Source organism: Lates calcarifer, linkage group LG13 (genome assembly GCF_001640805.2).
Source record: "Lates calcarifer isolate ASB-BC8 linkage group LG13, TLL_Latcal_v3, whole genome shotgun sequence".
NCBI lineage: Eukaryota > Metazoa > Chordata > Actinopteri > Centropomidae > Lates > Lates calcarifer.
In genome coordinates, this window is record NC_066845.1 from 6,944,742 (window position 1) to 6,971,013 (window position 26,272).

Genomic DNA, 26,272 nt, shown 5'->3' on the forward strand with positions numbered 1-26,272 from the left:
TTTTCTTCTCCTAGAAGGCATGACGCCCACACAATTTATACAAGATTTTCTTCAACCTTGTTGATGTAGAAATGTAAGGTGATACAACTTAATATGTAAAATGCAAATGTAAACACTGCAACTGCAGTAAGTGCAAATCCTAACTGACAGGTGGGGCAGACCTGTGAGGAGATAGATGGACATGGTGAGGCGGGGGCAGAGGCAGGGCTGCTGAAGAAGAGGCTCAGGTTGAGGTAGTGCTCATGACTGCACAAGATTCGCAGGAACTCCAGACGCATGCTGATCAATGTTGGCAATGAAACACATTTAGCTGACATCTAGAAGAGAAACAGAACAGAAAATTATTCTTGCTTTTATGCAGCAGGACCAATGCAGATGTTCAGAAAAAAAGTCTATGAAGCATCATGCATTTGAAGATACATGCTTAACAGATTTGGTTTCCTATCAGTGTTATTCTACCTGGTTGCAGTAGTTTTTCACCAGCTGAAAGACAAATCCTCGGTCCATGAGAGACAGCAGGTCATAGAGGAAGAAGGCCAGGCTAATGTTGACTTTCTCTGCTTGCTCTACCTCCTAAAACAACACCAATCAACAAACAGCAATCAGTAAGCTGTACTGAGTGGATCTTGCTGAGCATCTAGCTGTGCAAGCTGAGCTTCTGATACTACAGAGGCAAATATAATTAGCACTTCCATTTCCCTGCGGCTTGGAGGACACCGACAACATGTACACTGAGGCTGAAACTGCCTCTAGCAAACCCAGGAGAACAGAAAGCACACAAATGCATACATACAAATGTCTTAGAGCATTTTAGAGTGGGAGTAACATTAATATGGTTGAGATGGGCCTAATTTGTTGCCATCGCCCTCATCTTCATTTTCCTTACCTTTTGTTGTTTGACAAGGATGGTCCCAATCTCAGCTGTAACCACAGAGACAATGGTGGTGATGTCATCTTTGAATCGGTCAGAAAAGCGATTCCGTCGAGGGACGCTCTGCTTGTCCAGCTGAGATACATGCTGAGCCATGCTTTTCACCTATTTAAGTATACAACACACATAACATACGAATCATAAATACGCCATAAATCTATCATCATTTTCTATCCAAATTTTTCATTTAAATTGTGAGCAACCTTATGTGGTGTTATTAAAGGAAAAACCATATCTGAGATGAACTGAAGGGATAAGAGTTAATGTGAATAATGGTACACTTCCAATACTGTGGTACACTGTGAAGCGACTTGATAAACTACCGACTACAAATGCCCTTTTATTCATCACACTATAAAACTATCATCTTTATCTTTTAAGGTATGTGGCTGCAAGGTCATGTATTGTTTGTTGTAAGTCATTTTTATTACTTCATCCATTTATCTTTACCATGCATAACTGTTCTTAGCTTAGCTGGGTGCTTTTTGTTAAGTGAAAAAAAAAAGAAAATCAAACTAACCAGGAGCTCAAAGAAGAACCAGGCATATTTGTATGCATTCTCTCTGCAGACCCCCGTGCTAACGACCATCTGTAGGGCCAGCTCCTCGTGAAACTGCTGCAAAAGAGAAAATACACAAACTATAGTGAGACACGGTCTTGCCCTGGTGATAGCTTGTTACAATAAATATGATATCTAGAAGTATTAGACTATGCATCTCTAAGTCTCTAAGAAATCTTAACTGGCTGAGCTTTGAGAAGGGAAGCCACTAAAACAGCAGTGGTGTCCTTAGTGTCACACTCCCCCCATGTGGTCACAAGTGGAAAATAGTGTTAACAGCTGAAACTCAACTTCAGTCCACTATAGGACATGCAAAGTCTGAATATTGTTAAATACATACATAATCCAGACTGTAAGAAGATGAATTCATCAGATTATTTATAACCAGAATGGTGAATGGGATAATAGCTAAATTTATGCTTTTAACAGAAATATTTCTTGGTCAGTGCAGTGTCTCCACACTGAACATGAATGGTATTGATATAAATAGCATCATAAGCTAAATCTAATATATAACTCTAATATATTATGATCCTTGATTGGATGATGCATCTTGATTAAAATTATATATCAAACATCTGTACTAAAATTTAAAACCTGTTTTAAAATTCTGCTTTATCTCAGCTAATAGATAGCAAGTAACTAGAGCAACACAGATGCTTCATGCTTTATTAATAGCTGTATTAATGGATAAACTCACTTTTGTTTTGTTACATCAAGATACCTTGTCGTACATACTTGCTGACATATTACTGTACGTTTCATTTTCGTCTAGTGAATTGGAGCAAGTCTTTCCTAAGCTGAACAACAACAATAACAACACAAGGCTGATAATATCATTTAAATCTGTTTAGTACACAATGAATATTTTGTCAGCTATCAATTGCAGCAAACACTGTGTTTTATGGGCCCATTTTCAGAATGACAGCTGTAATGCCATATTCATTTGGAAATCATTTGGGTAGCATATCTAAATACGCTCTCAGACTCATTCAACACTGTTGTCTAAAATGACACCATATGACATCATAAATTCAATGCTCTTGTTTCCATTTAATGAGATTTACCACTGAAAATCATCACAATCCAACAACATCAGTTTTGTGTTGGGGAGCACAAGTGATTAGATTCAAAATCTGTTTAGTGATGAGAGCAAGGGTTAAAGGAATGACGGTCCTTTTTTCACCTTTCTGTTGGAGGGCCTGGTGCTTCCTGTGGGGCTCTGGTGGTTGTTTACATCCACGTAGGTGGACATGCGGCTGCCTGGGTGGTTGTGACCCTGGAGACAGAAACACACACAGGTTCCGTCACATTGAACGTGATGGATGCTTTCATTAGAGAGGGTGTCTAGTGGCCTATTACAATACCTAATGTACTGTGGGAATGAAAAGCAAATGACTGTTTTGTGTGCATATTAGGAAGCATGCTGGGATATTTACATACAGTGGTGAGTGTGAATGTAGTTTGTCAAAAATATAAAACCATATGTTAGCCTGGTGATAAATGGGCTTTCAGGGAAAACAGGGGCAGACACAGAAAAGGTTTGTTTCAACTTTTAAAATCAATGCTAATTAGCCTCTGAGAGTACCCGAATATTAATGTAGCAGTCTCTTTTGGCAGCTAGAAAAGCTTCCAAAACTGAACTAAATTAATGTAACATTAAACTGTTTCTTTGAAGTAATTCCAGATTAAGTCTGTTGCTGCTCTGTACCTTAGCAGAGAGGATGCTTTTAACCTCAGCATCTTCAGCAGAGGTGTGGGGACCAGGGATGTCAGGATTGCTGCTGCTGCGGACTCTGGACTGAAGAAGCATGCTGCCAACTGTAGCTGCTGTGGCCCGACCCATGGTGCTGTAACGGCTCTCTGCTGAAGGTATATTCCCTGAACCTGAACACAGTTCCACGGACAAACAAATCAAATCTTAATTCTTAAAATAATCACAGCAAATGTAATCATGTGAAAGTTAGAAACAGAAGAAAAAATCATATTTAGAAATCATTATGTTTCTACCTGGGTTCTGCATGTCTCGAGGGGGATCAGGCAAACGAAACACCCAATAAAGGTAGGTCGCCAAGAGGCTGTTCCTACCCTGCTGGTCCCTGGTCAGCTCCTGGCTGTTATGAAGACTGTTGACAATAGAAACCACTGATTCGAAGGCTATCTGGGCCAGATTGGCTGTGGAACACAAATATAAACATTCACACAAAACTGTTAGAACTTTCATATCAATATCAGGATGAGATAAAATATCATCTATAGAGTCATCAATAATAAAAAATAAAGCAGTAAATCCACACACAGGAGAAGCTGGATCGGGGGTGATATTTGAAGTCTTGGCTTGAAAAAAAAAGTTACTGATCAGTTTACTGATTGGTTTGGTTTAAAAATGTTTAAGAACCACAAGTATCAACTACAAATTTCTCTGCAACAATAGCAACTTTATTAATTTATTTGAGTCAATCTAATGCCTCACCGGTCTGGCCAGCGATGACCATGGGCTGCATGATGAGAGTGAAGAGTTTATCCAGTACCAGGTGGAGGAAGAGGACCAGAGGCTCTAAACTGGAGGAGGACAGGGAGATGATGCTGAGCTTCAGCTCATGCTCCAGCTTGTTCTCTGGAATTTTCTCCTCTCTGACCCGTAGAGGGAATGTAGCTCCACCCTCCAGTGCGTGACAGAGGGTGAAGAAACGCTCCAGGTGGTTGTCCTGGTACAGAAAAGACATGATTTGTTACATTGTGGTACAGAGGCATGATGACAGAAACAGACAGAGAAACAAATGTAACAAGACAGCATGCGTGTAATCCTTCAGGGCAAATGTCTTACTACAATTAAGTGGGCACTTGTAGTACATGTGTGTGCATTAATGTTCAGTCGACTGGTGTTCATGACAGATAGAGCGAGAAAAAGACATCATTTCACTGTGTTTGTGTGTTCAATCATAACTCACCTGTGTGTGTACTGACGACACAGCCTGGATCTCGAGGTTGAAAAGTCCTTTGTGACTCTCCATCCACTTGACAGGAGGGACCTGAAGAGGAAGTTTCTACAAACCAAAGACACAGGAAGAATAGGAGTGTTGCCTTTAAAAACACTTGATTTTATTAGACAAAAATATTCTAAAACACTGTTTTGCTCCTTTTCATATGGATTAATAGAATTATTATTTTTTAAATAATCAAATAGTTAGATGTACATACCTCAGGTGAGTGCAGTGAATAGTTGACAGGTAGTCGCTCCAAGACAATGGGCAGACAGAACTGACCAGTCTGCAGCCGGTCATTATTCCACACGGGCAGCCACTGGATCAGAGGCAAACAGCAAATTCACTGTGTCAGCTATGAGCAATATAACATCAAAATAATGTTGTGTAATGGTGTCATGGTGGAAGAGGAGAATTAACTGCAACTTTAGACATACACATATACAGCGTCTCGAGATAACTTCTGTTGTGAATTGGCGCTATATAAATAAAATTTGACTTGACTTGATTTGACTTGACATACAGCACATACACTGACATACTGATTTAGGTTGAAGAGCCTGCATTCAAACACAACACACAGGTGTCACAAAAAGTTCTGCTATGAATATTTTTAATAAACAACTATGCAATGATTAATGATTTGATAGCTGACATACATTACTACTGCACTGTCTTTTGAAGTGTGTACATTTGGAAATACAATCTTACAGAGTATCCGATGAGTGTCTCACAGTTGCCACTCTGGTTCTGTTTCTGCTGGCAGCTGATGTGGTAGAAGGTAAACAGCAAGTGATGTCTCTCCGTCAGACGTGCTGGAAGAGCCAGCTTCACTTCCTCATAGAAGTCTGGGGACCTGAGACATAGGGAAAGCAGGGAGTAATAAAGGAAGCAACAAAGAAGAAAAGAAAGATGGATGAGAACAAGAATGCATTGGGAGAGTCAGGGAGTTACCCAGACTGTTTACATGACAAAAATAAGCCATCACACACAGTATAATGAAACTCAATAAGGTATACTTGCTTGTTATGGTAGGTAACAGGAGTGTAGACTTCCTGCAAAAATTCAGAGCCATTTGATTTCCCAAAAATGACCTGAGGAAAGACAGGGGAAAAATACAAATTAAATTCACAATAAATTGAGAAATGCACTTCATTCAAAATACCTGTGTAGAGTGGAACTGACAGGACTATTCATCAATTCCAGTCACTGTGTGATTACTCTAACAAGTGCTGGGCTTTCTTGCTTTCAAATCAAGCTCCATTAATCAAGTAATACAAAATAATAGCTCCATAATAGCTCACACAGTGGAATAATTATGAAAAATCTATTTCACCATCCAAATATTGCTGACAGACAGGATCATAAACAGCAGCACTCACAGGCAGAGAACAGCTAGGGTCCTCCCCGCTCATAAACTGCATTTTGATGGTGATGTTTCTCGCCGATGTCAGTCTGTTGACAAAGTTGAGCCTCTGGGGGTAGACATAGAGCAGGTTCCTGCAGAGACACAGAGAGAGAAGCCATGCCGGGGGGACTTCCTGTTTAATTAATACATAAAAACCCTTCTGTATGTAAAATGTATCAGTTCTAATATACAACACTAGGTGGCACTGGCTCTACACCAACATCTTAGTCATACAATGGTAAGGTGACAGTGGTGTCACAGAAAAATCAGAACAACCAGTAATTTACTGTGTCATTTTGCGGTTTTAATACAACACTGTAATCTGTCTTGAAACTTTGAATGCAGGGAATTACCACAAATTCCACTGAACAAATGCTCAGTGAACAACAGCATGTCATTACCACACAGAGGACTTGTTCACACATGAAGTTACTAATGTTTCGTCACCAGCAAAACTGTTTTAGAATTGAGTGTTGAGTTGAGTTAAACCCCTGCTCACACAGGCTAGCTCACTGTTGTTGAACTACGCTGCAATAGGTAGCGTGGATGGAAATACCTAAAAATAGGAACTACACTAAAAAGAGCAAAGCGATGTCAGCTCTTGAGTGATGAGTACAGCATGACTGTTCTTGTTGCCTCTGGCTTTTCAGAGAAATAAACTGTCTGCAACAGCAAACAAACCTGTTTACACCTCAAGCTATGAATCAGTTGTGTTTTCTTTTCTTGTTTGTATTTCATCCTCTGGAGGTGCACGTTTTACATAAGCAGTTCTCCTTTTCTCTGACAATCTATTTCATAGGCTCACAAAAATATGTAGCACTTAAAAACATTTTGGATAAAATTGTTAACAAGCATGTATGGAGTGTGTGGTGTTTCAGTTATATTTTATGCCCTTCAGCCCACCTGTAAATGTTGTGAGGGACATAAACCTCATTGGATGGGAACTCCAGCACCTCTTTGACTGGCCGAATGTTTTTCTCAGCCACTGGTATAAGAGGAATGAGCTCAGTGGACAAACATGCCGGCGGCGTGTCATGGACTGGAGACATGTCCAGTTTTATGGAACCTTGAAGACCAGATTCACACATCAGTGACCAGCATATATGTATATTTGAAGACCTTTGAGCAAAATCAATACACAAACAGACACACTGATAAAATCAAACCAAGCTTTCTGAGGAAGTTTGCTTATTCTCTTTCTCGTTGACAGTTAGATGAGAAGCTCATGTCTGTCTTCTAAAATATGAAGCTGCAATCTACAGCTGGTTAGCTTAGTTTAGCATAAAGACTAAAAACAGGTGGAAAGCAGTTAGTCTGCGTCTGTCCAAAGGTAACAAAATCCACTTACTAGCATCTCTAAACATCTAAATAACTCTGGTTGTTTGTTACTCTGTGCAAAAAATCAAAGTGCAATAAACAGATGATATAGCTTTATGTGGGGGTTATGTGCCAGATTATTTCTTGGCCAGTAACCTCCTGGAGTCTCTGATGATCTTCATGGTGACATGAAGACTCCAGGTCACATCATTTTTATACCATTACACTCTACAATGTATTCAACAAAGTCTTTGTCTAATCTTGAGATAAGCTAAGCTAACTGGTTGTTGGACATAGCACACATGGTTTCTATCTTCCCAACTTGCTAAATTAAAATAACATAAGATTTCAGAATGAGTGTTTTGGATGATGAAAGATAACCTGGTATCGTCTTGATTCTCCTCTGTGGAGCGGAGGTTTTCTTGATATCTGCCAGGAATTTGAGCAAGTCCTCATCACTCAAACGATCTCCCTCCTGAACCACACACACACACACACACACACACAAACACATTAAGAAAGTGGGCAAGCTGGAAAGTTGATGAGTGATGGGGTGCCTCTTGCTGGGGTGACAAGAGGCAAAATTAAGCCTCAGAATATGATTAAAATAAAAGACAGACAGCTCACACACAGGTTTTAACAGTGGACTCAGTGAAATCATGGCTATAACCAGCTGGAATGCGTAACATAGCATGTTGGATCAAGGAATGAGACAAGGCCAGGCTGTAACCACTGCATGTTATGCTGTATCTTCTATCTCAAGGAAATAACAAGTTTTTTACATATTTGTATGTCTCTTTGTGTTTGGGTGGTGGTCTGACCTGTTTGAAGATGGTGCTGATAGTGATGGTTGCGGGTTTGAAGGCAGCAACGCTACAAAATTGATCATCAATGGTGCTGTATCGTTCAGAGTTCCTCCTGGGAAGCTGTCCTTTCCGGTCAATGCTGCTGGATTTAACTGGAAAAAGTGTGAGGGTAAATGGGTCAAATGACACACAGATAGATATCATAGCCATCACAAGGTGTCACTGTCAAACAAAAGCACTCGTGAGGATGAACGCACACAAGGCATATACCTCCTTTTAAACTCTCAGAGTCTGTGACGTCACGATCTAGTGCAGCAGTGGAGATGACTTCCATGATATTAACAGTTGCCCAGGCAAAAGGCATGCGATAGCGACCCAGCCTCTGGCAGAAAGCCTCCGCCTGGCCTCGCAGCTTCTCAAGCTTGTCCTTGTTCTGAAAAAAGTTCATATCAAAAATTTCATTCAAGAAAGGACCTTCAGCTTTAGAACATACAGTACATTGTACCAGAGGTACAAATTAAAAGGCCTGAGGAAGGTAAAGGACAAACTGTACAGTATCTTTTTTTGTGATTTGTGTTTAGTGACACATACAGTAATTGCTCTGCCGCATTACCTTTGCAGAGTCAGATTCCCTCAATGTCATGTAGGGGTCAGCACAGTCACTGATCTCTCCCTGCTGCAGAACCTTTTCAATCTAAAACACAGACAGGAAGTACATGAGCCACCAGAACAGCTCAGCATAATGAAACTAAAAAAAATCTATAGTTTGTTGGCAAAGGCACTGTATAAGGCATAAATAGAGCAAGAGAAAGAGATACACAGACAGCACTGCAGTGAATTACAGGGTATATAAAAACAAATTTGGGAGTAGAACTAAGTTATTTAAAGCCAGGAGGAAAACAGCAGAATCCTGTTATTGCTGCTACATAATGTTCTTAGCATTTTTCCATAGGTGCTGTGGATTTCATTATTACCTTGATGACCAGGTAGATATCTGGGGCAGGGTAGGTGATGGAGAAGATCGCAGATCTGGCCAGGGTGGACTGATCAACATGTGGCACGTGAGGTTTCAAGAAATTTTTAAACTGTTCTGAGTTCAGATCACAGTAGAAGTTCTCTGATATCTGGAGGGAGACAGAGATGAAAAGCACATGCGTGGTTACTTCTGCTGATATGATGTCTTACTGACACCAAATTCAGGGCAAAATAAAATGCAAAACGTCACTCTGAGGTACAGTGTGTTCCAAAAGACAAACTGGAGGAATCATCTTAGAAAAAATCAGCTCCAGGACGCTGGTTTCATGTAAACCAAATATTAATCCTGGAATGTCATCCATTCAGTCCACTCTACTGTTTCTCTACTCACCTCCCCAATGACCTCAGGCTAGGAACACAGCCATATGTCCTGGTCTGGCCTGGCCTAGTGTGTGTCATGTGATACCATTCACTGGAAAGCCATTAGCCACTCTCCTTCATTCTGCTTATCCCGTAGAACCTCCATTACACTGACCACACCAAAGCAGACATCTAGGCAGCCAAACCTGCTCAATATGTTAACTGAAATGTTTAAGACTGTATCTGTGATCAGATTACACCCCCTGAAAAATATTCTCAGTTGATCACAGCTGTTAGTAATTTTGTTAATAGTGTCAAACAAGCTATGACAGCCAAACTAGATTTTGTGACCGAAATGACCGTATTCACTTTAACATGAGATCACTTACTGTAAGTGTGAGGGATTTCAAAAGGCAGCAGTGGAGGAGTCCACCTTTTACTGACAAATGACTTCTTGGAATCACAAAGATTCTTCTCCTTCTCACTAATCTCAATAGTCAAAGCCAGCTGACTTAAATAGCATTTTATGATTCATTTTCTCATTTAAGAGAATAAACATGTCAAATAAGAGTTAGTTATAATAGCATTCACTAATGAAAGTTAATCTTCAAACCACTAAATTTGGATTCAGCGAGATATGAGGAAATTGATAACCCTATTTAACATTACATAGACACATTTAACATTCAGACACATAGTGCATAAACGCAAATGCTTTACATTTTCCAATTGGGAACACTGACCAGCCCAGTGTTGCCAACTTAACAACTGTGTCACCACGTCTGGAGACTTTTAACAACTATATTTGATTCTTCATTACATCTCTATGAGTCTGCTCACTGTGGCTGCACGCTCATGGGTTAATAAATGCCTTCGGTGAGTGAGAAATGTTTTGTCAACTAAACAGCAGACAGACTGAAACGCTTACAGAGAATTCACTGTGTATGTGAATGTGCTGTAGTTTACTTGTTCTGATCACTCATCGTGTCCTCCCAGCAGTCACAGTCCAGTAAAATCTGGCTTGCCTAGTCTTGTTGGGTAACTACAAAAATGCCAATAGTAAACTCAGGGTGAAACAGATCTCACTTAACGCTTTTCACTGCGCGGACATATTTATGATGATTGCGTGTCAACACTAAAACCTTTGCCTGTTTATAGCCATGAATTTGATATCATAAGTAGGCCACTTGTTGGGTCAAATCCTGTGTCTGGCACCTTGGCTGATGGACCAGAGAGACGTGATTAATAACTAGAGTATTATATGGAATTATATGAACATCTGCTGCAGATTTCACAGATGTGAAACAACAAAACTGATGTGAACAAAAAACAAACACAGACACAGCAACAAAATCCCCTGGAGACACAAAAGATAGCAGTAAGCATTGCAGGAAAACAGAAAATCTGCACGGGGGAAGAAGAAATGTGAACAAAAATAAAATTTAACACTCTTGAGAAGAAACAGAAAAAGAGACAAGTGTACTGAGGAGAGTTGGAGAAAGACCGATGCCAAAAAAGAAAGAAAAAGAGTGAGGAGTACAGAGATAAATGAGTTAGTGACAAATATGTCACAGCTCCACTACAATTAAATCTAACTGAGAAAACAAGCTTAACTGCCTTTCCTTCACTCAGACAGAGACTCATTTCATGCCTCTTTAACAGTCTGGCTCTGTCTCTGTTCAATGTAATAAGCAGGAAGTTGTATTAACCTTCACAAGGACAGACTTTAGTTCAGCACATAATAAAATTAGTCACCTTAAGCTAAATACACTGTGACAATGTGACACTTGACGTGTGGTGTTATAGGCTGACACCAGAAGGAAACAAAACTGAAAATAGTTGTGATTTTAAGTATGTCCTTTAACATATATGCAAAAAAAATTGACATATACTGTTTTTGTTGCATCTCAACTGTGATGTCCCAAGGCCAGCTTAGGCTATGTACAGTCAATTGTTAAAATTGAATTGCCCCATCTTACCCGACTGACTGCGTTAGAGCCATCAGTCCTGCAGACAAGCTAGAAAGCAGCTGGCCAGCGCTGAGGAGAGGGCAAGGCTGGTGGCTAAAACCCTGTTTCATCTGAGAGATCCATGAGCACTTAAGTACAAACTAAATCCTTCCAGCCCCTTCACCCAAAAACTATCCAGCTGTGTAAATCCACAAAAAACATGCAAACAGCCATGGCTCAGAATGGTTGACTGGGAAAATGTGGCGCAGCATTAGTAGTTATAGAACCAAAACACGACGACCCCCAGGGGTATAAATATGTGAGGATGATGAGACATAAAACCTTGTAGATTACACTGATCCCTCACTACAACGCAGACTGCCAAAAGAAACTACCAGACCTCCCTGCACCAGCAGCAGGCACACAACATGACACACAACAGCTACCATGAAACAAGGATGGAGAAAATTTACAAGAATTGAGATGTGCAGTAAAGTAGTTGATGTTGGTTTTTGATGAGAAAATAAGAGGTTTTGACTAAACTGCAGTTTGTTGTTGTCAAAGTCACAAAGTTCCTGTAAGTGGCTTTCAGTTAGTGTTTATTTGTGACCACTGTTCATGTTACACTTGTCTCAATTTGATATATGTCACCATGATTATTGAGACTGCTACATTACCACAAATAAACCCTTACCCAGAGTGACTGACACTTTTTTGACAAATGGTCTACATTTATATAACACTTAGCCAAAGTGATGTGTTCTCTGCCTCTCATAGATCCATTCTTAGACACACTCAGACACTGCTGGCGGCAAGCTACCATTCAAGGCACTGACGGCCTAACCATTAGGAACAACTGGGGTTCAATGTCTTACACAGCAGCACTACAAATTACAGCCAAAAACTAAAAACTACCTGTGTTGCCTTTAAATCAGACATATATTTCTGACTGATACATACAGACCAATCAGAAAAGGTTTTGACTATATAAATTGGAGGTATTTTCACATGCAGATTTAAAAACAACAGCATTTTGTGATAGGGTATAAAGCATTTGGCCCACTTTATGTAAACAACCAACATTTGAAACGTTGTGTTTGACACTGGATTAGAAGACCTGTTGGCCAAATCTGATAGTAATAGCAGGGCCTTCTATTAGGTTTTTTTGTTTGAGGTAGTTTTGATATCATTTGTTCATACTTGGGTCATGGATTGTGCATTTATTAAGAGTCACCTCTGTTGCTGTGGAGTCTCAAAAACAGAAAACGTACAAGAACTGTGGTCACAAGTAGAACCAACATCAACTGAAAGACACTCTGACAGTCTCCACAACAAACACACATAATGGGCTTCACCAAACTGGTCTTTACTTGTACACGTCATACAATTTTCCAAGTTACAGCATGCTTTTATACATTCAAACAACCTTAAGACAGGAGTAGAAACTGTGAGAACTAATATAACTTTGGAAATCAAACGAACTAAAGTTTTCTTACCTTTTTCTTTTCTTTCAGGTCATACAAGGCCATACTGGCAAATATGGGCTCAATGTCAATCTCAAACCTACAATGCCAAGAAGAAAAAGGGAATTAGTGATTCAATAATAGTAAAAGAGATGAATACCAGATTTACTCAACATAAGTGCTTAGGTTGTTCCTAGAAGTACAACCTGATTCTGCTCTATTTTTTTCCTATTCTGTTCTATTCCTGTAGATTATTGTTATGATGGGAAGCAACGAAATGAACTATAGTAAGTGATGACATGTTTGAACTGAGGGTTAAAGGATATGGGGTGAAGCTGCCAAACCACTGCAAGCAAAGAAATGCGTTCAACTCAAACATTTGGCAGTTTTATGGGTTGCAAGAAGAACGAGCGAGATCAAGAGTGAAAAAGCAGAAACACTCTGTGTATGTGTGTGTGATAGAGAGGGAGAAAGAGACAGAGACTAAATCCCTCAGAGAGAGGGAGGAACAGTGATTTTCTGGCGAACAACAAGCACTGCACAGCACTCCTCCACCCTCCCACACTGTTCTGTACGTCACATCTACTGCATACCACTTTGAAACAACTACTCAGATTTTTAAGTCTGTAAATTTATTGTGTGTTAAATGCTAAGCAAAAGTTCATTTTCATAAAAAAGAGGGTGTTCAAGTCATTTCCGTTTAACACAACCAACTGTTGGTTTCTTGTCCAACTTTTGAGAGGAACAGAAGGCAGCTGTTGAAATTATAGAGCTCCCTCCTACAGTATAATGAAAATGTATGACATACTTGATGGCCTGGCATCGGACCAGGATGCGGTCTCCAGCGTGTTCTTTGGGGCAGTCAGGAATGGGCCGGATCTCCACTGCATCTTCCTGGAACACAATGGCATAAAAAGTTTTCAAACCATGTATAAAAAAAGGGAGGAGTTGTTACATTTGGAGAAGATTTAAGATCTTAAACAAAACACAGGTGCTTATATTCTGGGAGTAACTGAAATTAAAACTGCAGAATGGAAAAATACACAACCAGGAACAGCTGTACATCCATTCACAGGCATGAGACATGTAATGTGGTAATACTTTCTATATTTCTTTACCCTCTTAATTTTGGTCAGAATTATGTCTGTAGGTTTCTACAAATTTGTTTTTCTAAGGTTTCAAGTACAAATTTAGAATGTGTCTGTAACTTTTCCTGCAATATAAAGTCCCCTTTTACAGGGAGCACAGAGAGAGATAGGGTGCAAATACTTAATGTCATCATTATATATTGATCTGCAGATTATTTTCTTACTAATCTGTACGAATGAAAAAATCTTGTCTTGACTTAAGAAAATTGTTGTTCAAGTAGCTGCAGATTAATTTTATATTTAAACATGATGTATTATATTCAAAAAGGTGAACATTGTATACGTATGGTAATTGATATTTCTCACGTGTCATACACAGCAATTGACTCTTTACAAAGAAATCAGGCACAACCTCAGATCCCACCCTGATGAAGGCAAGAAAGCACAAAACATTTTGTAGGAAAAAGAATGGTATTGGAGAGGACTTGCATGATGTTTTATGCACTCATTTTGTACTGAAGCTCACATTAGTCTGTATCCTGGGATGTATGTCTTCTTAAAAATTAGAAAACTGGTCACAGAGCAACAGAGACTACAAATCCATATGGTAGCCATATGCACTGGTATATTACAGCATGTGAGAACCACCTCTATATCTCACCTCATCAGCTGGTGGGTACAGCGCAAACAGCTCCGGGTGTCTGTTTCCCTGCCTTGCCTCCTGGTTGAAGCGGTCCAGCTCCTCATGGCTGCTGAAAGCCAACAGCCCCTCCACTCTCTGGTCTGGAGTTAAGCAACGCAAGTTGAAGTCGGAGGAGGTCAGCGTGCGGCCAGAGTCATCATTCAGCCCATCCATAGTTGGAGACTTGACCTGGGGCAAAGGCAGAAAGGGAGGGGTGAGGGTGGTAGTAAGGTTGGGGTTAGGGGTGGACAGAAAGAATAGGGTGAGAGTAATGAAATGTGTGAGAGATTGAGCAAAGGGAGAAAAACAGAGCATGAGAAAAATAATGGGGTATTAAGGCAGAATACCCAAGGGGGGGGTCATTAAGAGGGAAAACAAATGAAAATGGGTACAGAGTAAAAAATATTTTATTAGTGGATATTTGATCAAAGCCTGTTCTTCCCCCTTTTAAATAATATTACTTAAACAGAATTAACTGAGCTTCCCAAGAGATTCATTATTCTCTTCATGATGGTTTTAAATCTCCCAACATTCCCTCGATGTTTGATCAAATTTCAAAATGTAATTTAACTATATGTCTGTGTATTAAAGACAAGGAACAAAATATTGGTTCTGTACTGGCACAGCATTTTATGACCTGTCAACAACATACAGTAAACCACATTCACATTGCAGCTCCCCCACAACCCTCAAAGGATAAGTGCTATAGCTAATAGATGGATTGAAAACACAGCCTCCATGGTTATGCTGTCAGTAGACACAACAAACAGCTAGAAGGCATTTAGACAGTCTAGACAGCTTTTGTTTTGGCCTGGAGACAATGACAGCCTCTTGTATTTTTCTGATCAAAGCTTATTCAGTGTTCAGAACAAAGTATATGTTGAGGTTTATGTTAACTCTATGCGCGAGTGAAATAACATGAGTCTTCATATAATAATGTTCAGCAGGTGCTCACATCTGGCACAGGTGTATGCCTTTTCCATTTGATCTCCTTCTTTCTTTGCTTTGAGTAAGCATCTTTCTTACTGTGTTTTTAAAGTTATCCACATAAAAAAAATTAGAAATCAGGAAATAAGACCACTGGATTTTGACATAAAGTAGGGTGGTATAAGTTACTCGTCACCAGTGATATTGACACATTGTGCATTAACTGATCAAATTCTGTAATTGGATATCTCCCAGCAGGCTGATAGCTTGCCAGACAAAAATGATAGCAGCAAAGAGAGGGCCAAGCAGCTGTAATGGCTTTGGAAAACAAGCTTGCTAGATCCTGCATATTTTTGACATCCAGTGCCCTGCCAGCAACAACAAAGGTCTTTTGAACAAACATGAGCACCAGGCAGTGGCACTGACTTGGAGACCTTAAACTAATTTGCTTATGAGATATGCAAATGTGTCCTCGATGATGTCCTAGAATAAGGTATGCGAGGAGAAACTAGCATCAGAGTGTCTTTATGTGTCTGTATTTATGTTGCCCTGTTAGCTCAGTCCTACTGTTTTCATTGGAATATACAAGATTCTTACATTCAGCAAACATCCATGAATTGATACCACTAACTGCTACAACCTTATACGAATAAAAACTCTGACTTCAACATAAGCGCAACTTGGCTTTAAAAATCTGACTACTATGGGACTCCCAAAGAAGAGAAGGGATGGTAAGGCAAGGCAAAGCAACAGATACTTGTATTTGAGCCTGGGGCTTAAAGTCATGTGCAAAAGTACATTGTCAGAAGTGCTACTTAACATTAGAGCTACAACAATTCAATAAATCAATGAGTTGACTGACAGAAAATGAGCAGCATTTATCTTGATCATCAGTTAATTGTTTAGAGTCATTTTTCAGCTTTGCTTTTGTTAGTCCAAGCTTCTCAAATGTGTGCAACAGCTGCTCTTCACTGTTTCATATCGTTGTAAACTGAATGTCTTTGGGTTTAAGACTGTTCATTGATTGTTGAAGACATCACCTTGGGCTATAGAAAACTGTTTGTATTTATGACTATCTTCTGACTTCTTTTACAGATTAAAGAATTAATCAAGAAATAATCTGCACATTCACTGATAAAGACACAAAAATGTCAAAAACAGAACCCACTGTAATTCTGTAATTAAAATTAAAGTATTGGAGCATCCTCTTCTCATCAGTGAGAGGTCTCAGGGACCATATGGAATTACTCAGACTTAGCTACAGGGCAAGGCATAACCTCGCTGCTCCCATGCAACATCCAGCTTTGAACAGTCCCTCTTGCCAGCCCTCTCTCCTTGTCTCTTTCACTCCAATCATCCATCAATCTCACATCCCAGCTCTCAAACCACAGGCAAGGAGTGACCAAGCTTCCACTCTGATGAAGCTTCACCCTCCTGAGGCTCCAAGAGACCATCACACCCTGATCCCAGGGCTATTTCTAAAGCGGACTGGACCATAGAAGCGACCTATTAAGCGCTGAGGAACAATAGTCCCGTTTTTCCCTGCTCTGTCACTCTCTTTCTGGCATGAAGATCATGGGAAGCCCACGGCGGTTATAAGGGCCTTTTGGTTTGGGTGATTAACCAGAATTGGCAAGGATGGTGTGACAGGAGGGGGCTTGTGGGGCTGGCTGGTGGTGAGAGATGGTTGGGTAACTAGCCAGAGGCTGGGAGTGGCACTGACTGAGACTTGGATTGGCTGGGACAGCTTGACGCTTGGAGCCAGGGATTTGGCCACTATAAGACAAAGAGGCTAGAGAAAGGGTAGTGAGAGAGGATGGGAACTTGGCTCACAACAATGTTAGAAGAGGACTGAGGCAGGGATTCGTAATTAGAGGAAGAGGTGACACCTTCATGCAGACGTCAGCTATGGATTTAAAAAAATGTGTAGAGTAGAATAAAAAAATAGAATACTGTACAGCTACAACATCCCATATCAACATTAAACACACAGAAGTAATGGAGTCAGGTTTAGTTTTGTGTAACCCAGGCAGACTAAACTTGAAAGAGCCACTGCCACAGTGGAAAGAGTGATAGGAATAACAAAACACTGTTGTGTTCACTATTAAAGCATCCCCCATCCCGCTCTCACACCCCTCCCTCACATTTCACATTCAGTATTGTCGTCTCTCTCTCAGGCCTTGATCAGTATGGACTACCATACTGTTCTCACTAAAATGCCTTCCCCTCACACAAAAAGACAGACTTTAAGTGTGCCTCTTAGGAAACACACTGGAAAGGAATAGTTTGACATTTTGGGAAACAGCTTATTCGCTTTCTTGCCAAGAGTTAGATGAGAAGAATACCAGTCTCATCGCCATACAGTAAGTGTGGTGCCAGAGAAGGGAGGCAGTTAGCTTAGCTTAGCATAAATACTGGAAGCAGAGGGAACCAGCGAGCCTGGCTATCAAAAATCCACCTAATAGCACTTTGTTCAATCTGTACACAAAAATACAATTTTGTGACTATTTTAGACTAGAGCTACGTAGTCTAACTATATCATGTAGAACAACATATTTTTGCCCAAAACCTCTAAGAAGCATCTTCGTTTGTTTTCTGCCAACATCACTGTGACAACAAGATTCTAGGAAGTTACTGCTTCTGGCTGTTGTTGACCAAGAAAAAGTTACAGCACACAGCACAGCTACAAATTGTCAGTGCTAATGAGACATAACATATTAATTAGAGAACTTTGGAGGTACTGGTAGGTGTATTTTTTACTTCTAGGACAGAGCCAGGCTAGCTGTATTTATTCTAAACTAAGCATTTGCAACATTCTGCCAATGGTTGACATGTCTGTATATCTTTTCACTGAGTGGGAGATATTGTCGCAGTCAGAAATTACCTATATTTATGACTCCGAATTACAAGTCTGAGAATGATGTGAAGGGTCTTGCACACTTGGCTGCTCGCACTTATTTTCTAAATGATATAATGTGAATGCAGCATAATTGCCTACTGGCTCTAGCTTCCCATAAGAGTGATTTTTTTTGGAAAACCTTTCCATCATGAAATAATTGATGCACTATACCAAAAATGGAACTTAACCAATGGCCCTAACCAACACTTTGATCTGGTTAAACAGAGGAATTATACAGGGCAAGATTTACCAAAGAAGGAGAGAAGAATTTCTGTAGTGTAGCAAAGCAGCAGGCCACACTGCACAAGGGTGTGTTTTTTTTTTTGAAAAAGTGTATTCTTTCTAAAGAAGGCTAATACTTCTCCATTATTGAGAAAGAGAGATTGTTGGTTAAGACACAGGCAATTGAAACATCAGACAATGACTGTGTCTGTTAAAATGCACAGTTGACTTTCTCTGTGTTCCTTACTGGCTTCTCATGGTTTTCTGGCTGGACATCGGACTCAAAGGTCTGTTTCCGAAGGAGTTTGTGTAGGCCAGCTCGCTCCGAATATGCGCTCCAGCCATCCCCCTGGCACCTTCACACACACACAGATGCAGACACAGACACACACACACACACACACAAACACCCCAGACATGCATGGTTACAACTGATACACTTCTAATCAATCTAGATAACAGCACAAACAGAAGTCTTACGCAACATATTCAGTGTGTGTGTAGAGCAAGTGAGTGTGTGTGGGAGAGAGAGGGAAATAAACCAAGCACTACAATGTATCAGACAGAGGATCCCAGTATAATGTTTTATCAGGCTCTCTCAGGCCTTTTGTTTCCTCTTTCACAGACACATGCAAATTCTCAGACAGTTGGCACCACAGTTGTAACAGCTAAAATACCTAGTGGGGCATTATTGTCTCTGATTTGGGTTTTTTTTTTTTTGTTAAAAACACTGCGGCGTGGAGTACGCTTGAGCAGATCCACAAGAAACAGATAAACACAGTATATCAGAGGGCATCCTTTCAACTATTACTTCCAATTACTTCCAAAATAAATCATCCATTTCTTATTTATTTAATATATTTCTGAAGTACTTGTGAAGTGATTTTTTCCATTTTAAGGGATTTGTATGAAACTATATAGCAGGTACATCAGCTACACTTTCTGAAAATGACTGAGAACACTGGCAATGTAAATGTTGTTGTTATCAGAGGGGAAATATTTACCTTCGAGAGACCACAAGCCATGGCTGGGTGTAACTCTTTACACAGTCTCTGACATGGGGCTCCAACTCCACTCTACAAAGAGAGGGACAGGGATGAGGAGAATAAGAAGATACGTGCAGACGTGCAGACATGCAAGTAAATATTCACAGACAGCTGAAAATTTCACATTCCTCCCCTATCTTAATCAGTACTTTGTGGTCAAGGTGTGGAACAAGTGAGTGCTCTGAGTAAGCTGCATAACAGGCGTTGACTGAATAGCTTTACAATGATTTTAGACAGTCATATAAACTCATTTAGTCCTGTGATTAAGATCAACTTTTACCCAACATGGAGCTCATTAACAGTGTAGATATTACCATTGATAATGGACTGAAACCATGAACAGTTTTTGCACTATTTTATGCCAAAGGTTTCCTCTGTTGTTTAATGTCTGTTGGTCTGGAACCCACCCATCTTCAGGGACGGAGTGTCTAACGGTGCGACACTCCTTCTCCACCTGCTCCACCTTCAGGTCATCCTCAGGGAAGTCTCCAAGTTCCTGCATCAGGTCCGTGTCTCCACTTCGTAGCTGTGACATCAGGAACTCCTCCAGGTCCAGGGGCTCCACTGCGTCATATGACTGTGGCTGAAGAATGAAGGGGTAAGCGGAGAAAAACAAAAGAACGAGGGAAGTATTAGGACACTAGCCACTGAATATCATTATCAAGTATCCAAACAGAATGAAGTGGAGACTCAGCAAAGATTCAAAGCTGATTGATGAGTTTGTACAGTCCTCAGTCATTTCCACATTATACAGAGGAGGAAAATGAAAACATAGGATAGGGGGGTGGGACCTAACATGTTGAATCATGATTATTTTCTAACACCTCAAACCTGTCGAAGAACAAAAGATTTTAGCGCACACATAAATAGAAACTGGAACAAACTGGCCTGTATCAGACAGGCAGCCATTTTTTCCCCCACTGTGAACCTATTTTTAGACAGAAACTCAGCCCACACTCCACAGCTACAGCAGATCAAAGGAAAGGCTGTAATCACTTTTATGTACAGTACAAATGGTTGAAATTTTCATATGGGCCTTTGAATAAGAGCATATTGTTAAAATCATCTACACACAATGAAACATATTCCCACTGGCACTCGAAGAGGAGGAATAGATGAGATTTTCATGATTAGAAAGTGTTCCCAAGATAAAAACACACACGCACACACACACACAACTGATGAGATAACACACATCTCTTTTGTGGTGCACAGCTGGCTATGGTTGTAAAAGGGGAACCTGCATGGAGCAGGTGTCTCTATGAAAAGGGGCAGCAAACAGAGCACAGCTCCAATCTGATTACAGTCTGCAGGCTGTAGCTGATGTAGGCAAAAGCTGGGAAATAAACATAGACCTCAATATCATACAGAAGGAATTCCTAAATAATTAATAAATAAAGGAAATGATCCTCTCAGAGTGTTTCAACATATACAGTGTGCAGTGTAAAGAGAGCAAATCTGCACCAAGAATATTTAAGCCTTTGATGCTGCACATGGGAAGCATTTGCATGACAAACAGATATTGTATGAAAGAGTAGGAGAGAAAGTGTGTGTACAGGAGAAACAGAAGAAAAATACAGAGCCAAATCAGCCAATGGCATACACACTAGCAGACAATATGTACACACAGAGGAGGTAGAGATAACTGCAGCAACAATATGAGTCACTGCTGTACTCAACTTTTGAAAGCAGAGCAAATTCCATTTGCCTTCAGACATGTTTTTGCACATCGATCCACCCTAAGGGATACTTTTCTCTGCTGAGCACTCAAGAGCAAATTGTACCACATGGGTTAGTATTAATGATTAGCATGCAACACATGAAGGAAAGAACAGACAGCTAGTCAGATGGAGCAACTGTATTATTAGTATTATTTTAAATGACAGGCCTATAGATGACACCTTCAATTCCTCTGTTCTGAGGATGAGGCATCAACCTCAACAGTGTCTCTGAAAGTGGCGGTCTTCTCCATATGTGCATCTCTCTGGCTCTCTGCCTCAAAGTTCAAACAATCATTGTAGCATGGCCTCTTTTTCTTGTCTAGTATGGAGGCTAACAAATCCAAATGAATGCAAATCTATGCATGCCTCTGATCAGCGCCTGCTGCTCTGTGGAGTCATGAGAGGAGCTCGCAAGGAAACTACCTCTCCTTGCCAAATCAGCAGCCAGACTCTCTATCAGCTTACTCATTAGTGATTCTAAAGATGATGCCTTTGCAACAACTCATGAGAATGCAGATTGTTTTTAGAAGCAGGAAGTGGTGGAGATCTACATCTAACAAACCTCGGTGCAGACATATGCATTGAGAAGAGAGTAAAAAAAGCTTTTTAAGTGAAAAATTGGAAAATTTTAAAGGCAATAAATGATGTATCAATTATAACTGAAGGCTGTTTTAAATAAAATTCATCTATTTATGATCAATACACATCTACCAACATCACTGTTCTCAATGTGTACTGGCAAAAACAAGCCGGGAGAAAAAGCAGACATGGAAAGAACTCATGACAAATAATGTTCATGCAAAATACTTTCAATCTGAATCAAAATATTTAATACATTCAAGCACGCTACTAATCTCATTCTAAGGTTCTCAAGTTTCATTAAATGAGAGCTGCACTCGTATGAAAATTGTAGACTTACCCTGCTGAAAACTGAAAACTGCACTATAAAAAGGAAGCGAACAAAATGGCGGACTCCGGATATAGGAACCTACAGTGCACACCTACTGACACTGAACGCTTGAAACTAAGCCACAACACAGTGAACATATCCTCTTTAGGTTGATCCTCATATTCCTAGAAGCTGAGAAGTCCGGTTGATCTACCAACAGTGAAAGAGGTGTGTGCAGCCAGTCAAAATGAATGTTGAAGTTGAGCCTGACTGTTTGAACCCACAAAATGTTTTGACAGCAGTTTTGAGCGTTCATGCAAAGTGTCTCACAGTTTGCAGTTGAAAACCAAAAGACAATAAAGGAAGTGACATTAGCAAGGCGTCCCTCCATCAACTGGTGTTTCAACAGACAGGAAGAGAAACTACAGACACACACACACGTGCATGCAGCTGATTTGTACACACACACACCAGCACTGCACACATTCATAAAAACACATGCAGCTTTTCATCCTAATCTCTCAATTTGTATATTAGACCTACAATAAGCAACACTGATCAGTCAACAATCGCCATTTCAGGAACTAAAAATAGCAGCAGGGTAAATCAATCAACAAAGTGAAACACGTAACAACTGCAACAGCAAACATCCCTCCCTCCTCTCAACAAACATCCCTCCCTCATCCGTGCGCTAGACACGACTGCTGAATAATGGGAAACTATCATCCTGGAGATTATAGTATTAAAACCCCTCTCCCGCATCCCAAATCCGGCCATATTAAAGATTTGCCCGTGTAAGCTGCAAGGTAAGCAGGCCCCATCCACTGTCTGTCAGTAGCCACTGACCCATTTCCCAAGCAGGTTAGAGATTAAACATGTTGCATGCTACATACTGAGTTGGGATGGATGGTCCAAGTACCCAAACCCTGTCAGCTGATGAGCTCAAGGATCATCACTGGGAAAGTATCAAAGGGCTTCAGCTCAGTCACTCATGCACTCAGATATGTCAGGAGACTTAGCGCCTAAGAGCTTTAGAAAAACTTTAAATGAAAGAGATGTGGGCTGGCAGCAACAGAAGAAATGTGAGGAAAAGACAGAAATAGAATGAAGCAGTAAGACTGAAAGAGGAATATATGAATCTGGGTGGCAGAGGTTCAGAGGGTACCACAGAGACACTAAGAGTGTAGTGGGAACAAATCCCTGCAAAGGATTACTGAGCATCATTCTGCCTGCCTGCTTGAGAGAGTAGGAATCACTCTGACTGTCTGCTAGGCTTCAACTAAAGCAGCAAGAAAACAACCTGTCATAATGGCGTACAATCCTCTGCAGAAACCAAAGGATACTAGGTTTTTCCAAACCCTGTTAAATCAAAGAACAGGCAGTGTCAGCTTTGTTTTAACAAAAGCATGTTATGCCATGACTAAGTTCTCATCTCATCTATTGTAAGAGGAAGAAAGATTCTTCCCAAAAATACCCAGCTCTTTAGAAGAAATGCACTGCAGCAGTAACTTATATTGAAGCAGAGTTTCTACAATTCAAATTCAATCTTCAGCACCACACTGAGTCAGATATTCTCAGTGCTAATGACAGTAAAGAGGATGTGAAGAAGATGCGCTTAGAGCCCTGTGGTGGCGTAAGCACAAACACTAAAGCTGTGTGAGTGCAGCATCAGAGGAAACCACACCACTGACCTTCTGGTCTCAGTATCTCTCCTCAGTGAGCATTATATCACTAGTATCACTAGTATCAGCATGAGTAACATTATAGGTACAGCATTAATTGTATGTCTGCTGATGTCTGCTTAACGTGTTAGATAAATGAATAAGTAAAAATATCCATAAAGGGAATTTGTCATTTGCAAAATATGCTGCATTTTCACTTTATTTTGGTAAAAAAAAATGTATCATATTGCAAATGTCCCTCTCTGAAACGTGCCTTCAGCTTGTGGCACGTCAGTTCAAATGCAAACAACTAATAACCTCTTTTCTCCATGCACATGATGGATAATTTGATTAACATCTGCCAGATGCGGTACTACTACTACTAACTAAAAGACAAAGGCATCTTTTTATTTAAAAAGAAAAAAAAAAACTCACCACTGTGAGGCACACTGACGCCGAAGCGTTGGAGTTGGTTCGGCTGTGATGAAGACCATAGTTCCCACCGAAGTGTCGTCTGATTTCTGCAGAGGAGTGCCTGGAACAAAACATGGACACACAGATTCATGTGCTTTTGTCTTAAGGAGGCAGAAAATAATAGTTACCACACCATAGTCTATATGGCGGTATATTTAAATGTTAATATCTGCATAGAAACAGGCAGTGAAAACTTATACAACTTCATGTAAAACCATAACTTCTGTACAATTCCACCAACATGCACAGTGGATCTTAATGAGAGATGCAACAGCAGTTCAGCCATTGTTCCTACTCGCATTAGCTTGAATTGGTCAGCCATGGCGATCCCATTCAAACTATTGTTCACTCTCTAGAGAAGCACATCTCTGCTGGCTGTGTAAAGGCTTTGTCATGCTGGCAGCCATACAGGCAGTGGAATAAATATGGTGTCCTGATTTAAGGGTCAGACTGAGCAGGAAATCAACATGACATAGGAATGGAGTAGCATTCAAAAATTTGGGTATATGGGGCAAACAAGTATGTGCATGTTTGTGTGTGTGTTCGCCTGTAGCTTTCTCCAAAAAGAAGGGAGAAAAGAGAAAGACAAGAGCAGAGCCAGTGTCCCAATTTGCTGCACATATTTCATCTCCATGCAATGCAGCCCTAGCGCACTGTCTAGTTCTTTGTAATTAATCTACCATATCACTGAAGCCCAACCAAACCATGCACAATAACTGCTTTATTCTGTGCAGCTCACAGACGAAAGGCCAGTTTTGTGTGTCTAAGCATAAGTATGTGTGTTCGGTGCATGTGTGTTTTTGTTTGGGTGTTATGTCAAAATTGCTCATATTTATATGTGTTTTTGCATGTAAGAGTGTCAGAAAGAGTTTATTGCAACATTGCCACATAGTGCAGAGTGAGAGGGCAAAGACTTACGCAAATGGGTCACATTCCCGATTGCTTCCCCTGTGGTCAATCTCATGGGTTCATTAAGTCCCCACGGCCATTGTTACGACAGCTCTGTTACTAATTACCACTGCAAACCCATAAACACCAATGAAGTGGAGGAATGCAGCATGTCAAAACCACTGAAGCTGCAGGGTCGTGAAGCATGTAAAATCTTTGAGACAGCTTCATGCAAACAACTGAAAACTAATATCATTAATGTTCTGCAGTAACAATGTATCAACAGTTCACTTTTCAGGAATCAAAAAAATCTGGTTTGTCCACACATCCATTAAGTTGATTTTCAAAGGCTTTAGTAAAGAGTGCATCTGTATCTACTCCGGTCATGCTGTTTATAAAACTTTCTCCTCCCTCCTGTCAGTCATGCTGAATCAACACAATGACTGCAGGCCAGGGAAGGTTAAGGCATGGGTGGGAGAACAGTATAGCAAATTTACACAAAGAGCAAAGTCCAGCAGAGCAGCACTATCATATTTAAACACAGCTCACCATCCAAAAAAGAAACATCACAAAATATTTAAAAGTCAAAATGTTCAAAAGCCAAACAACACACAAAAAACTAAAGCAGATGAAGCATATTACACCACACATAAACAAGCTGTGCCAGACCCACACACACACACTTGCACATGTCTGGCCGCATTATCTCCTACCTTTTACTCTTTTATCACCAGTGACAACAGTGATGTTGTGCAATTCTCACTGTGTAAAAGTCAATGTTAACTGATGCTGCTATTTTTAAGAAAGTGGCCTACGGCTTAAGGTGAACTAAGGTGCACACACATACCATAGAAATACTCACACCTCAAGGTTGCTTAGTCAGCACAACCACAATCCGTCACTGCTGGCTGCTGAGCAGGTTTATTAAAGACGTACATTTGTCCCATGCACGACAGCACAGTGGTTGTTGAGGGATCTCACATACACACCCCACCTTGCACCCACACACCAACAAACTAAAGT

General features: G+C 40.4%; 1 protein-coding gene across 3 annotated transcripts in view; it reads right to left on the bottom strand.

Moving 5' to 3' along the window:
• The window catches only part of dock8 (dedicator of cytokinesis 8), a 51,709-nt gene that overhangs the window by 19,402 nt on the left and 6,035 nt on the right, over window positions 1-26,272 (bottom strand). The window contains exons 2-27 of one of the 3 annotated variants that reach the window (XM_018669118.2): window positions 24,323-24,422; window positions 20,024-20,199; window positions 19,575-19,646; window positions 18,818-18,926; window positions 14,502-14,711; window positions 13,561-13,646; window positions 12,786-12,852; window positions 8,980-9,129; window positions 8,619-8,699; window positions 8,276-8,438; window positions 8,021-8,157; window positions 7,581-7,674; window positions 6,786-6,948; window positions 5,857-5,974; window positions 5,498-5,568; window positions 5,186-5,330; window positions 4,692-4,793; window positions 4,442-4,537; window positions 3,964-4,198; window positions 3,501-3,665; window positions 3,202-3,377; window positions 2,677-2,769; window positions 1,452-1,544; window positions 887-1,036; window positions 460-573; window positions 162-317 (exon numbers count right to left, since the gene is read on the bottom strand). In XM_018669118.2, coding sequence (XP_018524634.1) covers window positions 162-317; window positions 460-573; window positions 887-1,036; window positions 1,452-1,544; window positions 2,677-2,769; window positions 3,202-3,377; window positions 3,501-3,665; window positions 3,964-4,198; window positions 4,442-4,537; window positions 4,692-4,793; window positions 5,186-5,330; window positions 5,498-5,568; window positions 5,857-5,974; window positions 6,786-6,948; window positions 7,581-7,674; window positions 8,021-8,157; window positions 8,276-8,438; window positions 8,619-8,699; window positions 8,980-9,129; window positions 12,786-12,852; window positions 13,561-13,646; window positions 14,502-14,711; window positions 18,818-18,926; window positions 19,575-19,646; window positions 20,024-20,199; window positions 24,323-24,422 — 3,322 coding nt within the window. Of the gene's footprint in view, window positions 1-161; window positions 318-459; window positions 574-886; window positions 1,037-1,451; window positions 1,548-2,676; window positions 2,770-3,201; window positions 3,378-3,500; window positions 3,666-3,963; window positions 4,199-4,441; window positions 4,538-4,691; window positions 4,794-5,185; window positions 5,331-5,497; window positions 5,569-5,856; window positions 5,975-6,785; window positions 6,949-7,580; window positions 7,675-8,020; window positions 8,158-8,275; window positions 8,439-8,618; window positions 8,700-8,979; window positions 9,130-12,785; window positions 12,853-13,560; window positions 13,647-14,501; window positions 14,712-18,817; window positions 18,927-19,574; window positions 19,647-20,023; window positions 20,200-22,256; window positions 22,582-24,322; window positions 24,423-26,272 lie in introns of those variants that run through there. The other 2 variants (XM_018669117.2, XM_018669120.2) reach the window with 2 other exon arrangements.